General features: G+C 39.9%; 2 protein-coding genes across 4 annotated transcripts; both read left to right on the forward strand.

Moving 5' to 3' along the window:
• The first annotated feature begins 8,270 nt into the window (after positions 1 to 8,270).
• On the forward strand, positions 8,271 to 16,724 carry plin3 (perilipin 3). 2 transcript variants are annotated; one of them, XM_017406875.3, is made up of 8 exons: positions 8,271 to 8,397; positions 12,531 to 12,620; positions 12,816 to 13,011; positions 13,381 to 13,463; positions 13,747 to 13,978; positions 15,073 to 15,413; positions 15,648 to 15,866; positions 16,124 to 16,724. In XM_017406875.3, exons 2-8 carry the CDS (start codon positions 12,552 to 12,554, stop codon positions 16,262 to 16,264), a joined length of 1,281 nt encoding a protein of 426 aa, XP_017262364.1. In that variant the 5' UTR covers positions 8,271 to 8,397; positions 12,531 to 12,551; the 3' UTR covers positions 16,265 to 16,724. The 2 variants fall into 2 exon arrangements, with proteins under 2 accessions (XP_017262364.1, XP_037830259.1); XM_037974331.1 differs by lacking the exon at positions 8,271 to 8,397 and having other exon boundaries at positions 12,567 to 12,705.
• Positions 16,725 to 17,159: 435 nt separating this feature from the next.
• zgc:77486 (uncharacterized protein LOC405808 homolog) lies at positions 17,160 to 22,500 on the forward strand. Of its 2 annotated transcripts, none has more exons than XM_017407384.3 (6): positions 17,160 to 17,315; positions 18,386 to 18,584; positions 18,743 to 18,854; positions 19,179 to 19,306; positions 19,602 to 19,709; positions 20,109 to 22,500. In XM_017407384.3, exons 2-6 carry the CDS (start codon positions 18,425 to 18,427, stop codon positions 20,255 to 20,257), a joined length of 657 nt encoding a protein of 218 aa, XP_017262873.1. In that variant the 5' UTR covers positions 17,160 to 17,315; positions 18,386 to 18,424; the 3' UTR covers positions 20,258 to 22,500. The 2 variants fall into 2 exon arrangements, with proteins under 2 accessions (XP_017262873.1, XP_037830260.1); XM_037974332.1 differs by lacking the exon at positions 17,160 to 17,315 and adding an exon at positions 17,358 to 18,300 and having other exon boundaries at positions 20,109 to 20,257.
• The last annotated feature ends 1,136 nt before the right edge of the window (positions 22,501 to 23,636 follow it).

The following is a 23,636-nucleotide window of genomic DNA, read 5'->3' on the forward strand; positions in this document are numbered from 1 at the left end:
ATGAAAATAGGGACAAATGCATGAGTGCAGAAGGATTTTAACAATCATTCATTATCCATTCAGTATAGTTCCTCCTTACAGGGCTGTTCTACTATTCTAGAGTTCTTCAAAGTTTTTTTTTCTTTCTTTCTTTTCTCAAAATCCCCAGATTAGCTTTATCATTCTGTTTTCAGCTACTTTGCATGAGGAAAATATTGAGCTACATTCAACAAAAGAACTTATTCCATTTTATCTCCTGTCAAATGTGTGCCAACAAATAAATAAATATTCATGTCGTTCATCCCTTTTCTCTTGCATCTCATTTGTGTGTCAGAGCAGGCAGAAGACTTGGGAGTAATATTTTTTTTTAAATAAAGAAAGAGCTGCCACGAGGAGGGTTAGGAAAAAAAGAACAAAAGCGGCAATCTTTGTTGCAATAACCTTGTAACCTTTTCCCAAGATGTGTAAGAGGAGATATATTGGTGGCAGAATTAGATAAACTCAGTTAACATCTATTTTAGTAGAAGCATGAATGCTTATGTCTCCAGTGTGACCATTTCTGCCTCCCTAAAGTGATCACATGGTTCATCCAGCTGCAAGCAAAGACACACAGACGAGTCTGCAGGGCTCATGTGATCCGACACACGCTCATCCGGACAAATGAGCTTATTTAATTTGCTGGTTTCACATTTCCAAATTTTAAAATACGAGAAAGTCCACAATGACGGGGAACTCAATAAAACATTTAAATCGTTAACAAATCAGTTCTGATTAAATATTTGGCATGTTTCTGTGCCTAATGATGCCTGTGGTTCAAATAAAGGAGCATGAAAATCCATCCAGTTTTCCATGAGATGTTTTGCTAACAGCCAGGGTTGACATCAACAGTTGATGCCAAAGTTTTAGGCTCAGATGCTGCACATAGTGTAGCGCTTGGATTATGTGTTGAGAATGACTTTAAGATGTTATCACAGCAAATTTTAGCTCAGTTTCTGTAAAAAAAAAAAAAAAAAAGGCAGATTTGTAGCCAAAAGTCAAGTTTCCAAAAGTGAGCTATCTGGCTGTGTGTGCCATCTTGAATTTGTTTGACTCTAAAAGTGTATCAGTTGTAGATGTACGTCCAGTGATTACTTTCTGAAAGTTTTACTAAAATTCGTCCAGTGGTTCATCAGACAGACAAATGAACACACATTCGCACACGGAGTGACAAAAACATTATCACCCTTTCACTTTTAGCTGTGGCTGATAAATACGGTTTATCTTGATGTTTTATAGGCAGGGCAGACTCTAAACAGCAAGAACCTGGGCAAGATTATTTTTTTTGAAGCCCCATTTAGCCTGATAGAACAAAAAAACCATAAAACCAGATTAAATCCAAATACAATATGAGCCATACTACCGCAGGTACATATTTTAAAGAAGATTTCCCAGAACACATACAATATAAATATATTTCTGTAGTAGCACCGCAGAGTATTGTTTGATTGCATCTGTTTATGAAAGAAAAACCTACATGATCAAATCTTCTTTCCTATCATTAGCTTGTTATCTTCACACAGTCAACAGACTCCACTTTACTTCTCCGTTTTCAGAGGGATTGTATGCAGACAGGGCTCTCGCAAGTAAACAAATGCGCCAGATTAATTTAGCCAATTTCGTAGACTGACCTCGTGCGAGCTGAAAGCCACATCTGTAAAATTAGCTTAGGTTCTCTGTTTGTCAGCAGCAGCATATTTATAGAATAGTGACAGAGTCGGTGGGTTCATTTTTAAACTGATTTTTATTCCCGGCATGCCATGTAAACAGTGGAGCCAAAAGGTTTTACTGACAATTCTTCAGTGAAAGCACCAATGAGTTCTTTCATTGATGATTAATGTTTGCTGCAATGTTTGAGTCTTTTGGCAAAATCAGAAACCTGACTGCACTAAAATTATTGGATCCATATGTTGAAAGAATTTTCAATTGTCTATAGATTTATTAATTTGTAGGGTTGTGCAATATATCTCTTGGTACTATAATAGGGGTTGTGCAAAGCTGGGTTTTTGTTTTGTTTTGTTTTATTACATACATAAAGATATACTTACAAATATTTAGATATCATGGGAACTGTGCTGTGTATCTTACTGGTGGTTGTAATAAATACGATTGCTTTAACGGTTTATTTATTCATAGATTTCTTTTTTATTTTATGTTTTTGTAAGGGCAGTTATTGAGGCAATACTAGAAGAAAAGTATTTTATTGTATTGTATTGCATTATATCTTATGTATTCCAACACTTTGTATTGTATTGTATTGTATTGTATACATAGTAATGTATTGCATCATAATCTGTACTCAGCATATGAACAGGTTGGTTGTTTTGTTTTAATTTATGATGTTGATTTTGCAGAAACCTACTTCAGAGGCAGCGATCAATTTGTCATTCTGATCGCTGCTGAAGAGCCCACATCATCAGGTAGAAGAAATGAAATGGCAGAAAGAGAATAAAGGGCAAGTATGTACTGCTGAGACGAGATCTAAAGGGGGGAAAAAATCGGAACATGGTGAAAACAATCGAACATACAGAAAAGAAAATGTGTTAAAACTTAAAGCATACTGAGATGTTTTGCATAAGAGAGAGAAACAAGTAAATTATTAACAGTAGATGTATGTGGGGATTATGTACTTTGCCTCACCTCACCATGTCATGACAGACAGCAATACATCAAGCCCTTAGTCTGAGGAAGGGTCGCTGTCTTCCTGTCAAAACTCATACAGTCACAATGCTAAAGAACCATAAATATTTCAGGGGCAGACATGTTTCCTCTCCAGCTCCTTCAAGTCAGCTGACCTGTTGTCAGAGCTCTGGGGTGAAATAAGCGCTCTAAAATAAACAGTGGAGACACCGAATGACAGCTGTGGGTATTAAAGAAGCGACAGTCATTAAACACAGTGTGAAGAAATGCTTTCCTCGAACATTTAGGCTACCTGTTGGCAGGAGATAGCTCTTTTCGTTGTTATAGCTTTTAACTCGGCGTGTTTCGTGCAGTGACCTGGCATTTTCCAAGCTCTCTGACGGTGGATACAAATCTTTTAGATTATGGGTTTCAAGGTTTGTGAGAGGTTAGCCACAAATCACTTTTTTAATATCCTTTAAGCTGAAGGCACAACAGTCGTAAAACGTCTGCAGCCAGTTAAGTTGTCCTCTCAGGACAATTTTAAAGATTAAAGACCAAAAGTAATTTAATGACTTTTATGAGCTTTCATTTTGCCCTTCTACTTTTTAATGGACATGCTTTCTGGTAATGTTCAGTTCACATATAGATGGAGTGATTATACCGCTTTGTGTTTTGAGTGTTTGAGGATGAAAACACACATTTTTAACATGCAAGGTATAGAGAAATAATTGCAAAAGTCCAAACAGAGCCATATAAACCCAAGGAAAAACAAATAAAAGAAAAATGACCTTGATACTAGCCTGCTTTGTGTAGTGATAGACCCAAAGAAACACCTTTCAGGACCTACTGCTGTTTGCTCATCATCCTCGGTGAGGCTTGAAAATCCAGTCATCGACCTGCTTCAGCAAGTTTACTCCTCCTGGCAAAGCAGGCAACACTGTGAGAATTGGTTCCTTGATTTCCTCAATGTGTCCAACACAGTGCAGCGAAAGCTAGCTTATAAGAGTCATCAGGAAATAATAGTTTTCTCCTTAAATGCCTGAATTAGACAGCCTAACAGAGTGAACATTGTTCCTGGAAGATTGTGTATCAGAAAGGACAGGAAGCACGCTCGTCGTTTCCATTCACCCTGCACATCTTTGGACTTCCGTTACAAGCCAGAGCCCCGACATCTGCAGAAATACTCCACAGATTAATCTAAGGCTGTGTCAATGGTGAACAGGAGGCTGAGTTCAGAGAACTGATGGAGAAAAGCAATCACTTCATATGAAAATGTGAACCAAAGAAAAAGGACAAACACGATTTTTCAATCAAGTTATCAAACATGGAGTGAAATAAGCAGATTTCTTTGTTGTTGACACCTCTTACTGTTTTCAGAGACTGTAGTTAGGTCTGACATACATCAATTTTTGAAAAGCTCAGTGTTCATACAAAGAAAAGGCGCTAATGCATATCATTATACTTTCTATTGTTAGAAGAGACAATGAGTTATGACAAGGGAGTTTTCCACTTTGAGAGCAAAGTGAATTTTGCTGCTTTTTCAAGTTTTAGGATCCCCAATTTATTTGTTTTACGACTTGGCTGTACAACCATTTTCTATTTTAGGCAAAAGGTAAAAATCCCCTGGGAATATGAAACCATTTCCTTCCCTTTTTGTCCTTTTCGTCCTTCTTGCGGTTAACATCCTTGTGATCTCCACTTAAAATCTTGGCCGCTCCAAACCCCCGTGATGGCTTTGTTCAGAAAGTGTCTGATGATCAGTGTTAAGACCATAGACAAATGAATAATGACGTGTTGCAAACTGATGGACTTGTGGGAGGATTTTGTTTGATGGTTTTATGCCAGGGGCTCACACGTGTCTTTATGTTAAGATAAAATAAACCATCAGTAAATCTACAGATATGAGTCTTATCAATTAAATCATCTAGCTCTCAGACTGAAACAAACAAAAAAAAACACACATTTTACTACTTTGTCTTGTTTAAACTCATGCTATTGATTAAAAACAAAAAAAATGCACAAAAGTATATAAAAACATATTTTTCGGTGTATTTATGAGAATATAACTTGTGCCGACCTCTTGTTTCTATTAATTTAACATGAAACTGTTCCCACAAACAGCAGTGTATAATGCTGACCTTGGTTCTGCCTTATTGATAAGTTATTGTTCGAAATGCAGTATATGCAGAAGTCCGTATCATCTTTCAGTCTGCAGATGATTTGTCACTCTGTTGCATGTTACTGATACCTTAAGTTGCAAGCCCCCCGGAAATTTGTAGCAGGATGTTGGAAATAAGATTCCTATCAGCTACATAATGCAAACTGGTCCGCCATTATTGCACGGGGAATAATTTTTATGGTTTCGAGGCCACTGACAACAAAGGCCAGGAGGTGCAACAGAATGCAAAACAAATGTGGGGTCACAGAAATGTTTGATCTTTTCCCCAATACACCTTAACCTTTGCAGATGAATATAGCAAACGTGAACCTGAAGGAATGGGTTTAATTAGAGGAGAATTATTGCAATTCTTTCATTGTGAACCACATCCTTTCAAACGGCCATTTTTAATGACGATGGATGTTTTGTTGAAAAAACTAATTATTTATGCAAAGTTCTTCAAAGACCCAAAAATACACTTGGCATTTGTGCTTCTTAAAAAGTTATTCCCTCAGAAATTTTAAGCTTGATTTGTTGTGATGTTTGATGGTTTCTCTGGGGGGGTTTTTTCTTTCTTTCTTTCTTTCTTCTTGTTAAAAACAGGGTATTTATAATTCTGGTTTGGTTTTCAATATAAAAAACAATCCCTGCATGCTCCTGCACATGGTATATTTCAACTCACATCCGGTACTTTTGCAGGAAGGCATGTCAGTTCTTTCTGGGAAATGTGATGCAAACTGTCTTGTGAACAAGTTAATAAAAATCTCCTACATCCATAAAAATCTAATAAAAAAATCTAATTTATTCTTTTACTCTTGAATGGTATGGGATAAAAAATAATTTAAAAAAGGGTCACAAAGGCAGTAAATTGATGTTTTTACTCTGAGAGATAGGTATTTTTTTTTATCCACCAAATTATCTATTCCTTGATAACCAGAACAATTCTGACCTTCGTCAAATGATCCTCAAGCAAAGTTCAGAGTAAAGCAGAACCAGATGAGAGCCTGCAGGCGACATGTTGCTCAGGCAGAAAAGTGTGGAGGCACTGATGGTTGTGCTTTCATATTTGTTTTAAATGCACATAATTAAAAACCTGAAATGACTTTATGTATTGCATATATGTCAGACAAAAAAGGTGAACAATCAGGCTCCCTTCTGTTTCAACTCATGTCCTGTTTTGGGTTTTTTTTCCTTTTCTTTTCTTTTTCACTCAGGTAATGAAGCTGAAAAACTAAGTTTAATAGAGTTTTTACAATAAATGTAATCTATTTTTTCCCCCTAAATTGTAGCCAAAGCATTTACAGAAACACAAAGGGAAAACATAATGAAAAATCCCCTCTTAATGAAAAGGCTGAGTTGATAGGCTTCATGGACAATACAGAGTTTCCAGCCAAGAGAGTCGCTGCAGTTTAACAGTGTTAACAAGCACTGTTGTATGAATAAGCAGAAAAGTAGAAAAGTAGCAAAGCCTTGTGAAAATCATATCTGTGCAAAGAAATTAATTAAATTAATCTGAGAACTGTAATTGTCTGTCCTCGTTGGCGGCTCCTAGCCCTGTTTTCCTAGAATGTATTTACATATTTAATATATTTATGCAAGATAAGCTCCTTGCTCTGGAGTTCATCCTCAATAGACAAAAGAAGAAGAAAAAAGCTCATTACGTTCGCTTGTTGGGTAAAGACTGCCCTCTAAGGGTTTAACGCGTGGACTGCAACTCAGTCCTCTGTCCACATGGACACAGCAAGGAGACAGGAGTATTTAATCATTCATATACTGTATGTTTATGAGCTCAAGCAAGAAGCAACTGGAGAGATTTCACCCTTCATCCAAGAGGCTGTTTTCCAGATCTGACTTGTAGGGAGCTCCAGTCTTTTTCTAAGGGAGCGGTGTGATAGTCTTTGGGTTCAGAGGTGTCCTTCACCTCACAATGTGGTTTGTTGGGGTCACTTGTGGGTCACTTAGCAACTCAGCTATCATGTGAGACAGACAGTCACATGAATCAATGTGTGGTAAAACCAAGGAAGGGATAATTGGGTTGTACTGTGTGCAGCTCTTGGTGCCACTTCTGTTTGGAGGTGGTCTTTCCAGTTAAACCTTGATGGCTTCGTTCACTCATTACATTACTGTTCCTACAGACAACTTCATTATAGTTTAGATTCAGTCTGACTGCAGTGCTATGACCTGAAAGTCTCCTCTGAAAGGTCTTTGTGGAGCTTGCTTGCTTCGCTGAGCTTCACATTGTTTAGGGGTGTTATATCCTCAGGCTAAATCTGACACCCCCACCCCCACCCCTTCTTTTGTTTAGTATGAAGGGATGCTGGGTTTGGATAAAGGTTTCTTGGACACTAAGGTCACACATGATATAATAATCCTGTTGTCCATGTTCTTTTTTCTCTGTGTTGAACTGATAAAGGTCCACGTAGAGTTTTCGCCGGTGCTCTCCTGATGAAGTGTGCTTGTTATCGTTTCCCTCTTTCATAATGGAAATGCTCCCAGCCTGGTGCAGCTATGTTCTCCTGTCAAAGATAAAGAATTGGTCTGTTTAAGTTTCCTGTAAACATAAATTTTGTTGAGCTCAGTTCAAGAAAGGTAGCTCTTTTTTATTCCTTGATACCCTCCCTTGTAAACTTGATGTAGCTATATTCACTGAGTTAATGTGTTCTGTGAAGGTCTCTACACTCTGAGGTTTTCTGTTTCGGTGTCATGAACGTGAATGAACTAGTGGCTAAATGCTGTGCCCTTGTAGGAGTTTAGTCTTCTCATTTCTCATTTATTTTCCATGCAGAGATTGGTTTCAGTGCATGGAACTGAAGAACCATGTGCACAGTCATAGGTTTTGTCACCTTTCCATGTGAAAAAGATGCCACAAATGGTCCAAATAATGAAAAAGGGTCACTTTCTTCCTGTATAAGCTTTTGCCTTGTTCTGGATGACTGAGACTTTTCAATCAAACTCTTTTTCCTGATATGTTTCTACAGCATTTAACATATTATATTCTAATTTTATGATTTGTTATAAATTAGAATTCTTTCTGATTACCAAACGTTTCTTTAATGATTTTTTTCTTGTCTTGCTCTTTGAGTCTTAAACATCTATTAAATAAAACGCTTTGCCAAAAGCTGAAAAAAGGAAAATGTTTTGAAACAGTTTTTGACAGAAAAATGCTTTGCAATACAGTTGTCAAACATGCTGGTTCAGACTGAGTTTTTGCCTTTTTGACATGGAAAGTTACATATTTTAATTTAGGTGTGGACTAAAACTTCCTGTTGAGTCACGGCTCTGAATCTTTCTGCTGTTAGTGTAAGTTTGTTAAATGGGTATTCCATTAAAACCAATGACATAACCCCCTTTTTTATATCTAAATGTTTGAAAATATGTGTTGTGTAGATTACAGCTCCAGGAACTCCAAAACTACAGGAAGCTGCAAACTGTGTCACTTCCGGGTTGTGATTTGATTGGTTGAAAGTTTATAAGGCCCCGCCCCTTCACACTGACCTGTTGCTCAACGCTGAAAGGCAAATCTGAAAGTCTTTCGCAGATTATTGACCATTATTAACACCGAGGGTCCCGGCAGGCTAAAGAACCAGCAGGCTGACAGTGAGGTTGGTGTCTAATTTAATTATTCTGTTGTGTTTACAGTTTTCAAGCGATGCTAAGCTAACTTAACCAACATTAGCTATCATTAGTCAAACAAAACTGGGCGTTTCTCCTCTTTGAAGGCAGAGGAGACAACTTTATTTTACTCTAAATGCTGTAAACAGCGTCACCTGGGAGATAATAATGAATTAGAGAGAGATGGTTAAAACTCGGCTATTGTTATGTATGAGTTTTATTTCCTCATCTGGGCTAAAGTTCACCAACCAAAAAGTGGAAGATGAGACAGCTTTGACAAATTAATTTTGTTGCTCATGACTGTTATTTCCATTTCAGTCTTTGGGTAATATTTGTTGTAACATATTTTAAACTTTCAGCTGAAGTAGTGGCCCAAGTCTGTGGGTGTGAGCTTCGAGTACTTCTCAGATTAATTCCCTTCAAACAGTTTTATTTCAGGGAAATTAGTAAAAAAACAGGCAGCAATACAGACATGAGATCTCGTAGACTCATATGATATTTTATTCCTCTTTATATTGCTTAAATGATTTCTAACAATCCCATGACCCCTGTTAGATTTCCCTCTGGAGGTCACTCATTAGGTGGTATTCAAATAAGTTTTGAATAATAGACTAAAATTAAATATAAAAGACACTTTCACTTTTTAAAGGCCAACCTTTGCCCTCTTGATTGTCGTTATTTTGCTCACATTAGTCTAATTTATTTCGCTCATTTTTGGGAGGGGTCTAATCAGCAACAATTGTAGTTAGTTTAGCCTTAAAAATAGCTGTGATTTGTCTCTTTTTCAGTCTTTAGAGCATCATGGAAAGTGAGACTTTATATGGCAAGTGTCTTAATAGTTTTCACAAGATCCTCCAGCCCTAATATCAAAGGTCACAGTGAGCTTTAGTTTCACAGGGAGTGGGGTATGCGTTTCTGTTTGGCAGACCGTTTTGTAGTTCCAACGTTGTGAGAATGCGAGGATTTTTAAGAAGAGACGAGGCTTGGCAGGATTTTCACGAGTGCTTTATGGGGTTCGGTTGTCAGGGAGATGATTTTTCGTGAATGACTCGAGGTGTGTGTTGCTTAACTGCGTTGTCAGCGCCCCCCGCTCGACGTGTGCCTTAAAAAATTATCTCATTTTTATCTCGCGCTCGTCATCTTCAGCTTAGATAGAGTGAGACTTTGAATTGTAATAAAGCCAGTGAAGTTGTCACCGACTGACACTTGGAAGAAAACGAGTTGCTCAAGCAGTCTGTTGCAACAAATTGTAATCTTCCTTCACAGGGAGCCCCAGAGAAAAAAAGTCTGGAACAGCAGAGTTCATAAAAACATCAGGCAAAGTATTTTATTTATTGGGACATCTGTGAAATGATTAAACACAATCTCTATAAGAGCGTCAGTCACTGCTGAAGCTACTTGCGGCGCAGTTTGTTGCCTTTTGTGAGCGGTTTCTCCTGTCGGGTTGATGTAACTTGATGCACCAAAGCATTTTTCACTCTGGTGCCAACACTCTCCGTGCTACTGGCGGTCATTTCCCCTGCAGGAAGATCAGAGAGCCTGTGTCCTTCTGCAGCTCATGTGTTGTATACATCAGATGCAGCATGCCAAACACTTGTTAACAGTAAAGACAGGTGGAGTCCATTTATGTCTCTGTGTGCCATCTGTTGGAACAAAAAAACAGATGTCATCCACATGTTCTGAGCACCAGAGGTTTTATCCTAAAACAAGCACGCAAGGCAGAAAAGTGAGGAAAGAGACTACCAGAATGGATCAACTGGAGGGATTTTCTGCTGTGTTTGGATGTTACATTAGGCTAAGGCTGAGGGAAAACAAAGACTGGGGAGCTCCCCGTAGGACTACAGAGCTGCGGCAGAGCTCTGTAGAGCTGGTTGCATTTTACACAGATGAGACTGCTGAAATGACACGACAGTCACTGATGAGCCACATCGTTTTGCAATCACAAGCGGGCAGGTTTTAGCACATTACATCATACCTGGAGTAAGAATGTGCAAAGCTCAAACATTTCCGTCTTAAGAAGCAATTTCTCAGTGATGAAGTACTAAATTTCGCAAAGAGTCTTAAAAAGTCTGCTTTGATAAACTGTATAGATCCGTCACAGCTACTGCATTGTGACCTCTAGGTGATTACTTGGCATAATGGACATCATCTGGTTGCAAACACTGTCCTCTTTTTAAGACATTGGAATGTGAACCGATCAAGGTGGCCAACTCTCACGTCCCAGTGTGCTTTCACATACGAAGGACGGCTGGGACCGGCGCCGTTGGTCAGAACATCTGAGATCTGCATTTACTGGGCCCGCCTGTTTCACACCTACTCGACACCTTTCTCTGACTCAGAGGTGTAACAATGCTGGATCAACATCAGCCTTCCTGCTCTGCCTCGGTCATTTCGCACATGGCGTTGTTGTAGGAAAAACGTGTCTCGGCGTGGAAGGGACTTAAGAGATGCATAATATTTCTAACAGTTAGTCCTCATGATTTTGAGCCAACATTTAAGACGAGTCTACTGATAATTGCATCGTGGATTTGGTTCCAAACCTAAACATAGCAGTACTTCATTACTGCTATAAATGATCCTACTATCCTATCTAAAACTAATCATAGGATTAAATAGATCAAAATGCTCTTAAATTATTGATATTTTTGCAAAATAAATGCTGCTCCTACGCAATAAAAGCAACACAATCCACGCTTGAGGTTGGTGCTGTATTATTATTATTTTTTTTTACTTGTGCATTCAACCAACAGCCTAATCAAGATGTCCGAAGCAAGTAACCGTTCAGACAAAATAATCTGGCAAAGGTGTTGATTTTCACTTGTAGGAGGCTCAGCAGTTGAATGGGAACCCCTTCAGTTTGGGCCAGAACACATGATTATTCACACCGACAGGAGGAAAAAAAATATGTGGCCATATTTACTCCAGAAAACTCCTGACTGGGGATCGAGCAACAGGGGTCCCAGAGTGTCCTCGGTGTGCCCTGGATGCATTCACACACTTTTAGATCTGAGATGCTGGGAAAATGCAACAAGTAGGTGGAAGAATTAAAAAAAAAATCACTTTTGTTTAAGAGGATAGTTCTTTTATATTAATGCAATAAGCTACATTTTACTCACAGCTGTCCACTTAAGTAATTCTTTTGTTCTAGTTTTTATTTAAATCTTACTGCTGCAGTATGACATTGTGTTACTTTATATGTAGATGAATAACATCAGAGGTCCACTTTGTCTGCACGACTTCACAAGAGCATGAGAACAATCCATCATCAGCAATAATTCTCTGCAGGTTTGCAGATCCTACCATTATTCATGGTTTTACTCAGACTCCAACCTGTAATTTGAATTTAAACCATCTTCTGCAGGCAATCAATTCATAAGATTTTCTCTTTTTTTTCGCCCATCTCGCTTCATTTTAAGTTTCAGTCATAGTTACTAAGCTTTTGATTATGAGGGTAAGAAACTAATCGCCATGATGTTCCATGACGGAGGTGAGAAGCTGAGCTGAGCGGAAGAAACAGACCCGGGCTGATTTTTGTCTTCGACTTTCTTATACAACATGGAAAAGCTTGAGTCTTTTTTTTTTTATGAGTTTAAATGTGAAGCTGCCAAAAGAATGATCATAAAACTTGTTTTAAACAGATGAATAGTTGCTAATATGTTAGGTTATCATTCTGACATTCTGTGTGTAAAATATTTAACATGTTTTTCCTTCACCCTTTATTTGCCAACCTTTATGCCACGAGCTTTTGTTTTCTAGATTCTGGGCTATTTTAATGATGTACGGTAGTTTTTAAAACACAAACACAGAGCTGTGCAAAGTCTACAAGAAAAGCAATAAATTCCACATATTTCAGTTCCCGTACTGAGACTTTGCATGGTAGCGCCGTTTTGTTGTTTGAGATGAATTTCATCCTCCTTGCATCATAGTGTTGACAAATGAATTTAACATGGCCGAGTTTCCTCTCTGTGAACGTTAAACCGTCTGACAGGCCAGCTATTCCTGCAAGATAAAGTACATTTTAACATTTTAACAAAGACTTTCAGGGAGGAAGCTGTGTTTCATCATGCGCTCAAAGCAAAAGTGGGGTGAATCTCAATTTCTGACTGGCTGTGTTTCATGTTAGAGATTGATTCCGGCAGTCACAATGGCAGACAGCAGGAAGACTAATGAGACTGGAGCTGCGGCGACAGAAGCGACTAATGGAGAGCAGCAGGTGAAGAAGCCCGACACCCACGTATAATACGTATCATAACCTCATTTGACACTTCGGACAATTCTCATTTTTGATCAAACCCAAAGTGAGCAATGAATCTAAACTTAATTTAGGTCCTCAAAAGAGCAAGACGTCATGCAGACATGCTTGTGTTTTCATTTTTAAGTCATTATAATGCTTGCATTCTTGTCCTAGACTGTTGTTGCGCGGGTGAGCAACTTGCCATTGGTCAGTTCAGCCTGCGAGGTGGTTTCCAGTGCCTACAGCAGCACCAAAGACAACGTGCCTTTGCTGAAGGGAGTGATGGATGTAGCTGAGAGTGGGGTCCGAACCCTAGGAGCCGCTGCCAGCACGGGGTCCAAGCCCATTCTGGACATGATTGAACCGCAGCGTAGGTTCTTCTCTCAGCAAAATGTGATGTAATATGTGTGCAATTGCAGTACATGAATGTCCAGTGCTGAAACATCCTGTTAAAGTCAATTGCAATCCTGTGCTAAATTTAAAAAAAAAAAAAAAAAAAAAAGGTGTGAAATGAGCATAAAGTCTGTTTGTTACCTCAGGGTAAGAAAAAAGAATGGTAGAATAAGCTTTGCACATCATTTCCCAGACTTTTCTTTGAAACTGAGCTGTAAATGCAAAACAAACTGTTTATGTTAAGAAGTCTTATTGTACACACAATTAGACATGATCTTTTCAGTGTTTTCATTGAGTCTTTTTTTTTTTCAATATTTCAAGAGTATTTCTGCTTTAAATCTTTCAGTTGCCACAGTAAATGAGTATGCCTTGAAAGGACTGGATAAGATGGAGGAAAAGCTGCCAATTCTTCACAAACCAGCAGATAAGGTCAAACAAAATACATTATTTTGCAGTGTGCTAAGGAAGAACAAATGCAACCTTTGAATCGTTTTTTTTTTAGTTACTATGTTTTCCTTTTTACTGCATGTTAAAGTAAAATTAATAAATTGCATTATATACTTTTGGTGCAGCCCTCTTAATTAAACCCGTAAACATGGTTTCAGTTATTAATCTTGTTGCCACAAGACTCATTTTAACAATAAAATAAGAACTACATGGAAGGAAAAAAACAACATCAGCACTCATTTTCTTGTCCTTCCCCCCTCCTCAGGTGGTGTCAGACACTGTGGGTATGGTGTACCAGTCAGTGGCAGGAGCCAAAGACGCCATGGTGGGGGCTGTGATGGGTGGTGTCGAGCTGACCCGGGCGGCGGTCAGCGGAGGTATCAACACTGTCATGAGCACCAGGATGGGCCAGATGGTCAGCAGTGGGATGGGTCTGGCCCTCAGCCGATCTGAGGACTGGGTTGAGCAGAACCTGCCACTCTCTGAGCGGGAGCTGGGTCAGTATACGTACCAAATCAGAAAAATCCTCATCAGTCAATTAGAAAACCAGGCAGCGGGTTTCCTCCTGAGAGATGGATAAGAGTGTTCTGAAAGTTTTTCGAGTAAAAGTCAAAGAATGGCTGTGATGAAACAAACGAAGCTCGCCCTGATCCAGGTTGAAGACATGAATGGCGAGGCGCTATTCATAGAGAGAAAGGCAGGACGTTAAAATGAACTTGCCTTCTGTTTACTTGGCCTGAATAGCACCTACAATTTCCAACACTCACAGCTTTGACACCTGCTACAGTGATGTCATGTTATTGTGAAAACCTGTCATACTCCAAAATAGCAATGAAGCCCAAAGGGGCATTCTGACCCTAGACTATAAAATAAATAATGGCAAAAAACAAAAGTCCAAGAAAAAACTATGTTCACCTCTTTGTGCTTATGTTTACTTTAAACAATGTCATGTAAACCTGAAGTCTTACAAAAATGTAGTACCTATAATATGTCATTATTTCCAAGTAGAGCATTTCCTTTTAATGAACAATCAAAAACTGCATTAGGAAAAACTGCAAAAATTCAGGCCCCAAAGAGGGGAAAAATTAACAATACCACAGGTTTTTAAGTGAATACACTTGAAAACCTGTGACAGCTGAAGCCTAGCTAAGTATGTGTTTGAGTTTCCATTAGCCTGAACGTGTGAAACTGGTAATAAAAAGGTCCTGTGAACATCAGAACCGTGTGGGGGGGCGTGAAGCAGCTAATTATCAGGAAGTGTAAAACGAGCCCTAGCATCAATAATTGGAGTCACAGTGGCTGTTTTCTTGAAACTACAATACAGTGTACTGCTAACGCAGCCTTGGAAAAAAACATCTCATTAGGAACCTTAACGCGGTGAATGTCCTGACTGTGAAGCACAGTGAGAATATTAAGATTAAGACGCTGCGTGAGTGCAAAAGGTGTTAGCTATGTTTCAGTCTATAAATGTTTCCATCTATGGATATAAGCAAAACGCTGGAGTCTCCACACACAGTTTAAGAAGAAGGAAAAGATCAAACCTATAACGTATTTGTATAAGTGGTGAATGAATGGTGCATTGTTTTTGCAGCTGCTGTGGCTGAACCTGTCAGCTCTGAGGTGACCGCCTCTTCAGCCAGCCCAAGCTACTTCGTCCGTTTGGGGAAACTCTCGGCCAAGGTTCAGGAACGAGCTCTGGAGCAATCCCTGGTGCGTGCCCGGAGAGCCCGGGATGCCACCTATGCTTCAGTGGCTCAGATTACCAGCACTTTGGACCTGCTGGAGGGCACCCGTGCCAGTCTGGGTACGGCCAGTAACCAGATAGCGGGAGCCTCCGAGCAGCTGCTGCAGCGCTGGACCGAGTGGAAGCAGAAACAGGAAGGAGCTGGACAGACTGAGTCCGAGCCAGATGGGTCCAAAGATGAATCTGAGGTCGGAACAGAACACATAGGGGATAGTTGGGTTCTTAGATACTGTCTTTAAAATTGAGATGTGGGAAATTTTTAATGTTTTGTGTTTTCTCAACTATAGTCTAAAACTCATAAAACCACTTTTAATTGCACTAATCTATGATATAGAGTTAAACAAATCACCATTTAACTTTTCTTTTTTTTTTTTTTTTACCCCTGCTTTTTTTGTTTGTTTGCTTTCACTCCACGTTTGCAGCAGCTGGAATGGCGGGCCCTTTCTATGGTGCGTGGTCTGAGCGACCAGCTGAAGTCGGCGTGCTCCAACGTGGTGTCGAGCGCTCAGGGTCTGCCCGCCACGGTCCAGGACCAGCTGACCAGTGCGCGGCAGGCCGCTGAAGAACTGCAGTCCTCTCTGGGGAACGCGAGCACCATCACGCCCCACCTTCTGGAGCGAAGCCGGCACCATTTAAATCAAGTACTGAGTGCACCAAGATGTCTATGTTGATCGTTTTATTTTACTTTGTCAGTGTACTACAATATAGTTGCAAACTCAGATTTGGTTCATTACCATCACTCAACGCAATTAGCTCTTTTGTTATTAATACTAGTAATCCAGACATCTTTTCAAAAGCTAAAGAGTTGGCATACGTTTGAGATTAAATATTTATTTTAATTACAGCGAAATAAGTGTAGTAAGTCAATTTAGTTGATATTGTTGTGTACCTGTCTCAGGTTCAGCAGTCTCTGGATGGTGTCATGGAGTATTTACTACACAACACTCCTCTCAACTGGCTGGTTGGACCTTTTGTCGCCCAGAAATCTGAAAAAGACGATGGAGATGTGGAAATGGAGCAAACTAACCCAAACAACTAGACCTGTTCTGTTTTTCTTTGATAACTTTTTATTTTTTTGTCTTTACTTTTTTTTTTTCAACAAAATACACCATGTTTATGCAATCAAGTATTAATTTTGTTGCTTTAAATAAGATATCACCATTACATGTATCATGCAGTATTTAATGACATTTTTCAGGTAAATTTGAGTGTGTCCTTAGAGTTGCTATATTTGCACTTTTTTTTTTTTAATATAAATCTCTGCTATACTAAAAGTATGACATTTCTTAAAGATGAGTCCATGTCTGTGAGTTTTGTTTGAATTCATATCATTCCAAAAACGGACATGAGAGCATCTTGAGTAAGATGTAGCACTTCCTGTTTGTTTCAGTATTTGGAGTAATAATTTCATGATCTTGTATCTGGATGTTGAGGGGTTTAAGGAAGAATTTAATGAGCTGTCACTGATCTTATATTCAATAAACGTCAAACAGAGCACAGTGTTTGTTTCGTCAGTTTTTTTGTTCACGTTGTTTGGTTTGATGTTGGGAAAATTTATTGGCCCCATTTTATTGAGTTTCTGGTGCAAAAATGAATAGTATGGACGTGGCATTTGCCACTAATTATAAACAAATTAACAATGTATAGGATTTCAATATCTCCAGCAGAGAGATGACATTTTGTTGTGTGTTTTTAAAAGAAAATATAGATAAATATATGAAAAGTGCTATTTATATCTCGTGACTGGGAACGTTTAATTTAATAATATTAGATTGGGTATTCCTAAATTGCTTTGTAACAACCAAGACCAGTTGATCCCTTTATAGATGCTGGAAACGGTGTCTCTTAAAGTAATATTTGTAATTTAAACAAGGCGAAATATATAATAAAAACTTGGTAAACATGACATAGTCCTCTTTCAAAGCAGTCTGTTGGTTCATCTCCCTGAATCGATGAGGATGACGTCATGGTCGTCGTTTCGAATGTCGGGAGCTCGAGCTGGGTAGAAGGCCGCGCGCTCCGCTGGGGACACAACTTGTCCAAATCTGCAGCTCAAGGTCGCTGACAGCTACCGGTAGCTTGGATTTCAGGTACTGCCTTCGTCCTAGATCGCCGTGGGGAGACCCTCGCCGCGTGTTTCTGGTTTTAAACTCGCCGCGACGAGCGCTAGTTTCGGGTTGGCTGGCTCGTTTCTAGCACGGCGAGCTAACGTCAGTCGGCTAACGCTAGCGCCCTGTTCGGTTTCTAGAAAAGCGCACGTCTGCCGGTCTGTTTTGTCGCCGGGGACGCAGTTGTCTTTATTCCCGTGATTTTTATTTGTATTTTTTTGCCACAACGGGAGGCAAACAGTGGAGTTTTGTCCCGGTTCCTTTGCGTCGGTACGCGGTGTCAGACATATAACGGACACCGAGGCTGTTTGCTAACGTTGGTGTTTGCTCAGGACGGAGGTTGTTGTCTTCGGTCGGGTGGAAGTTGTTCGGCTGCATTTTTAAACAATCCCCTGTTTGTGTTTGCTAAGCCTGTTGTAATGTAAGGGTTTTGTTGTTGTTGTTTTACGGGGCGCAGACGCGTCTTCTGCCTTTTGTTCCTTTTATGGTAACTTTTTTTTCCACCCCCCGATCAAAAACATCTTGCTTTGCGGTGGAAGAAACTAAGTAATCAGCTTAGACTAGTTTGTGTTTTCGCATACCGTCACTTCACCCTTAGTACAATTGTTTACGACTTTATTGTGCTTTATTACTACACCCTATATTTTTTGATTAATCCCCAGCTTACTGCTTTGAACACTTCTTCCACATTGCCTTAACACGACAGGATCTCACTTTTTCTCAGCTTGATTGGCACCAGTTTGTGATTAAAAAGTCAATTCATACCTTGAAAATGGATAAAACTGTATTTTAAGGTTAGCAGTAGCTGCAGTTTTGTTGTTGAATTACTAGTTTGTTACATACATTTTACTACTGTAAGAAAAAAGGAATATATGTATATTGTTCACGATTAGTTATCGTATAAACCCAGAATTTGCTTCAGTTCTGTCCTCATGCTATATTGCCGATCTCCAAGCTCTCTTATCTGGTAAAATATGATAAATAAATAAACAAAATGTATTCATATAGGGGCTGATGACCATTTTGGTTAACCCTTTCTGCTATATTTTCAGGAACACCCTCTCCCAGTCCCCTTCCCCCTCTGACAGAGTATGGCTCAGGAGACAAATCAGACGCAAGTGCCAATGCTTTGCACTATGGGCTGTGGTTTCTACGGAAACCCCCGCACCAATGGCATGTGCTCGGTCTGCTACAAGGAACACCTGCAGAGACAACAGGGAGGGGGCCGGTCCAGCCCTCCAGAAGAGAAAGGTGGGATGCTTGGGGGGGATAAATAAGTTACAGACAACAGAGGGTTTGCCTGATGTGGTTCTCTAAGGTGGAAAAAAATAAAACATCACAAGCAATGAGTGTGCTGTAGTCACGTCTCCCCAGTTTTAGGACAGGTTGGGTTTTCTTTTGCCCCACAGCTGCAACATCACCGTCAGGATCGCCAGGATCGGCCAGTGTGAGCGTGGAGGCCACGACCGTCGAGCTCAGCACAGAAGTAGCAGTAACCCCACCTGAGGAACAACCATCCAGGTACACTGATGAGCTGCTGGGGGCATTTACTCAGCTCCATGAGATTTCACAGATTTATTGTCATAAAATCATTGTCAGAAATTTAGTTTTACCAAAGCAAAACTGTAATTTGATCAAGATAAGTCTCCAAATTGTCATTCATTTAAAACTTTGTGTCCGTTAGTTTTTTAGTCTAACCACAAAAGAGGAAATATATGCATCTCTCTAGTTATTTATTTACAAACTAAAGGAAAGTTGTTTTTTTGAAATTGTTTTGTTTTTTCCTGAGTTGTTTGTGTACGTGTATTCTGCAGTGTATTCATTTAGGTTTGTTGTTATTTTTAGTCCCAGCTCTCCAAGCCCAGTTACTGAACAGATGACAGCCATGAGCATCTCCCAAGATTCGGGGACCGTGGACTCGGATCGAGCAGAGCCTACGGAAGGAGAAGAGGAGGGTACGTCCAGCAACACAGGTAAGCAACAAGTGGCCCATAACATGGTTGCTCTCTTACCTGTGCTAGCATTGGAATCATGGCCCACTTTGAAATATATGTCTCCAGCCTCCCTTGGTGTGCCAATAAAGCCCTGCCTGAGATAGTGATGGAACTCTTGGATCGAGGCCTCTTTTAGGTCCTTAGTAGGCACGTTAGGTCACCCCGCCCCTCCAGTATTCCCTCTGGCACCCAGCCTGAATTTGACCTGTTCATCTTTAACTTTATTTATTTTTTTTTGTTCTCACAAATAATCACACTTCTTTTCTGACCTCAGAGCCTGTCGGTGAGGGAGCACAAGCTTCCTCTGATGGTGACCTAACCCCCGACAAAAACAAGAAAACGAACCGCTGCTTTTCTTGCCGGAAGAAAGTGGGCCTTACTGGTGAGCACGGGAAATATTACGAACACATTCAAGCTGATCATCGCGCTCCTGTGAACTGACGCTGTTGTTCACAGATGTATGAACCGCGGCTTTGGTTTGCTCCTTACCCTTCACCTAACAAATATTAGGATATTCATGTTTAAGTAGTCATGTTGTTTGTTTTGTTGTATTTTATTCTTCACAACCACACTTTTGTGCAGCGATCAAAATATACATAGTTTTTTTCCTGTTGTTATTGCAGTTTATTTTAATTAATATCAAATATTTACTGTTTAATAAATGAGGCATTTATTACAGGTGCAGTTGACAAATCTCAGTCTGTAGAGAGCAGCGATGTAATTGCTTTTCACGAAGCTTCGATGTTTGACTGAGGTGGGTTTTTTTTTGTTCTTACTTTAGGTTTTGACTGTCGCTGCGGTAACCTGTTCTGTGCCATTCATCGTTATTCTGACAAACACGACTGTCCATATGATTACCGGAGTGCAGCGGCCGCACGCTTACGCAAGGAGAACCCCATCGTTGTGGCTGAGAAAATTCAGAAGTTATGAGGACTAAGTGCAATAAAAGGTCTCTCTGACTTTGTGCATTTGACGCGTGGCGACTTGGATGGAAACACCTGATATCATGGCTTCATTCGTTCATGGTAGTCTGAGGCGGGCGGGCGGGGTGGGATGATGTGGTCGCAGCAAAAGTCAGGACACTTCCCTTACTAGCTTCTCCCTCTCTCTCTAGTAGTGGCTGAAGGTGAATCTGAGTGTGTGTGTGTGCGCGTGTGAGCGTGAACATGTTTGAGAGTCAGAGAGAAAGCAGTAAAGGCCTGGTGGACATTTGTGTTGCTGTGGGGAGGGAAGCCATTTTATTTGACCCCCCCTTTTTTTTTTTTTTTCCCTCAACTTAAAGGAATTGTGTGAGTTAAATTTTTGACCAATCCATGTAGGTAGTTTAAATTAATTAGGCATGAAATGTGCCGCAGCCCGACAATGACAGGAATATACAAGGAGTCTAAATTAGAAAAAAGAAATTTCATGTTTTAGACTTTTTAAGGGCTTTGGATTATGAAACTTTCTTAGACAGAAAAAAAATTCTGTCAACTTCCTATTACATTGTTTTTGGGTTTTTTTTCCTTCTTTATTCTTTTACTCTGTGGGTTATCACACATTGAACCCCCAAAGGCTCAGCATTTTCCAGATGTCTCTCTTTATATTGACCTGTATGGATATTCGGTGCATGAACACTTTCTGATCGGGGAGGGGAAGGGCGGAGGAGGCTGAGAACCTTGACTTAACCGCGTGATTGAATTCTCTTTTATTTCCTTTTTGTTTTTAATGAGCGTATGACATCAGAAGATCTATATTAATATATTCTAGTTAGCTTGAATTGTGTGATTGCATTCTATTTATTTTATATTGTTTGGTTGGTCTGTGCTGGAGGATTGGCGGCATGTGTCAGCAGATCGTTTAGATTTGCACTCTTCATTTATATTTAAGTAATTCCATCTTAATTATATAACCATGGAATTAAAAAAATAATAATAATTACAAAGCTCACTCATAAAGTAGAGTCCAGTTCAGCTGTTGCAATCAAGATTGTGCAGTTAATCGTCCAGGTTTTGTTTTTGGAGACAAAGCACAACAGAGTGTCAACTGCAGAGCACAAACTTTCTGTGCTACACCTACTTGGTTTTGTTCAGCATCTTGGTCATTTTTTTCAGTTTGTGTTTGAACTGTTTAGCAGGCTTTATAGAGGGGTAAAAAAAATGCCTTGTACAAGTGACGAGATGTTTCGTTTAAGTAAGGTAACGTGCTTTTCTTAAAAGCCTTTCCCGTTCTCCGGAGTCGAGAGCGAAGCTCCGTGTTCCTTTCCAACCACCAGCAGACCACTGACGCATGCTGAATGAAAACTGACCCGGGTCGCAGTTACTCTACGCGTTGCACACGTTTCCGCTCGGCTACAGTGCAGATTGTCGCCGCGCCGTGCTTTTTTTTTTTTTACATTGTGCTCAGATGTAGGCGAGCCCCCAGCGCAAAGGTCGCTTCTAGCTAGCTTCTTCCAGGAAGATTGAGCGGTCGTGCATGCGTGCGGTCGAGCAGACGAAGTACTCCGTTGGGACCGCCCGGTTTGAAACGGAGCTCGAATGTTTAAAAGGCCACTCAGCAGTAGCACAATGCATGGCTGAAACCTAGAGATTCAAGTTCACAGGACTCTACAGTTTGTTTTTTTCTCCAAATGTAAATAACATAATGCTCTAATTCATATAGTATAATCTTAATGTAGACTTTTGGCAGTTAATTAAGGTGGAGGATTAAGGTGAAGAACAGTACTATGTGTATTAAAGTGCTTTTCATAATTGTCTACAAAAAAAAGAAAAATGGAAAAAAAAAAAAAAGTAAAGTGCCTCAATTGGCACTGATATATCCCCCTTCTTATTTCCCCCTTTTTTATTTACAAGTTATCACATTCAGTGTTTTCAGTAACCGGTCCACAACTTGTATCTTCACCTGGTCTGTTTTAACAAAACTAGTCAGATTGTTAACAAGTCCTTTTTAAACCTGCCGTTCCACAACTAGAGCATGACCCCGGTCGTGCTTTCATCCCGTTACCGACCGACGTCGGAAGATAATGATGGTGAGATTCAGGGAGGCAGTTGAGGTTTTATCTTTCTAATATTTAAGGTTTTCCTGTAAATGTTGCTTGATCTTCCTCATTAAATATTTATAAAAAAGCAATAGGGAAAAAGAAAAAAAAAAAACAAGCTTCAGATGAAATGTAAAGCGAGTATATCCAAGTTAAGCTGACGCAGACTGTGTTGGATTTGAGTGATGCTTTGCGTTGAAAAGGTGAATTTAATTTGAAATCCGGTCTGAGCGGCTAGGGTGACGACTTGGCCTGCAGATATCAAAACGATCTACCAGGGTACGGGTTTGGAATCCATAAACCCCCAGACCGCCTCATCTCCCATCTAGTGGAAAATTGAAATTCAGATCTGAAACGGTGGCACATATTTGTCACACCTCGTGGGGACCTGTGCTTAGTGCCGTGGGCAAATTTAACGAGTCCTCAGACTCGCTGGGTTACAAACTCTTACTCCGTTCAAAACATCCAATTTTGCTTTAAAGTGTGTTTGTATTTGGGGTGATCGCTCGGCCGTGTAAATCTCGGGGCTTTGACGATTTGCACTTGTTTTTAATGACTGCTCATATCGGTGCCCCAACTTGATCTGCTTTTTTTCCCCTTAATAAATGTGAGCAGTCTGAATGTAAACCGCGCAACACGTTTGAGGTGTCAGTTGTCAAATCGTTCCTCGCGTTGGTCATTTTCGGGCAGAGAATGGTCGATCAGGTGTTTTTCCAACATAAAAAATGTTTTGACTGTGACTAATGGGGCTACCATACCTTTTTAAAAACAGGAAGATCTAGATCGCTCGCGTTTCTTCCTGTGTCTTGATGATGTTTTGCTGTCTTAAGTCCCCCCCCCCTGTCTTTCATAATCAAAAGTCTTTAAGGTGCAAAGGTTTGGATTCACAGAGATGAAACCCTGCGAGCTACGCTGGCTGGTTTAGGTTTAGTTTCACAGCAGAAATAAAGACGGACACGTGGGAATGACGAGGTCGTTCGCCGTCCTTCGAGACGAAATGTAGAAAGTATCGAAGAAAAATTTACAGTGCTCTTTAATATAGTTCCTGTCCCATGGCACTCCAGTCCCCCAGAAACACCACCAGATTTTTTTTTTCTTTCTTTTAAGAGTTAGGATTGTATGATGAGTAAGTATAAAACAATAAAATCACAAAGTTTATTTTAAATTACTCTTGTTTTTTGTGTTCATTCAAGTCCTAAATCATCAAGCTCCCTCAGAACAACTTGTTTTAATTAAAATATAATGAATATTGGTGACTTAGCTGCTCAGATTGTTAGTTTATAATGACCCCCG

This window comes from Kryptolebias marmoratus, linkage group LG24 (assembly GCF_001649575.2).
Source record: "Kryptolebias marmoratus isolate JLee-2015 linkage group LG24, ASM164957v2, whole genome shotgun sequence".
Taxonomy (NCBI): Eukaryota; Metazoa; Chordata; class Actinopteri; order Cyprinodontiformes; family Rivulidae; genus Kryptolebias; species Kryptolebias marmoratus.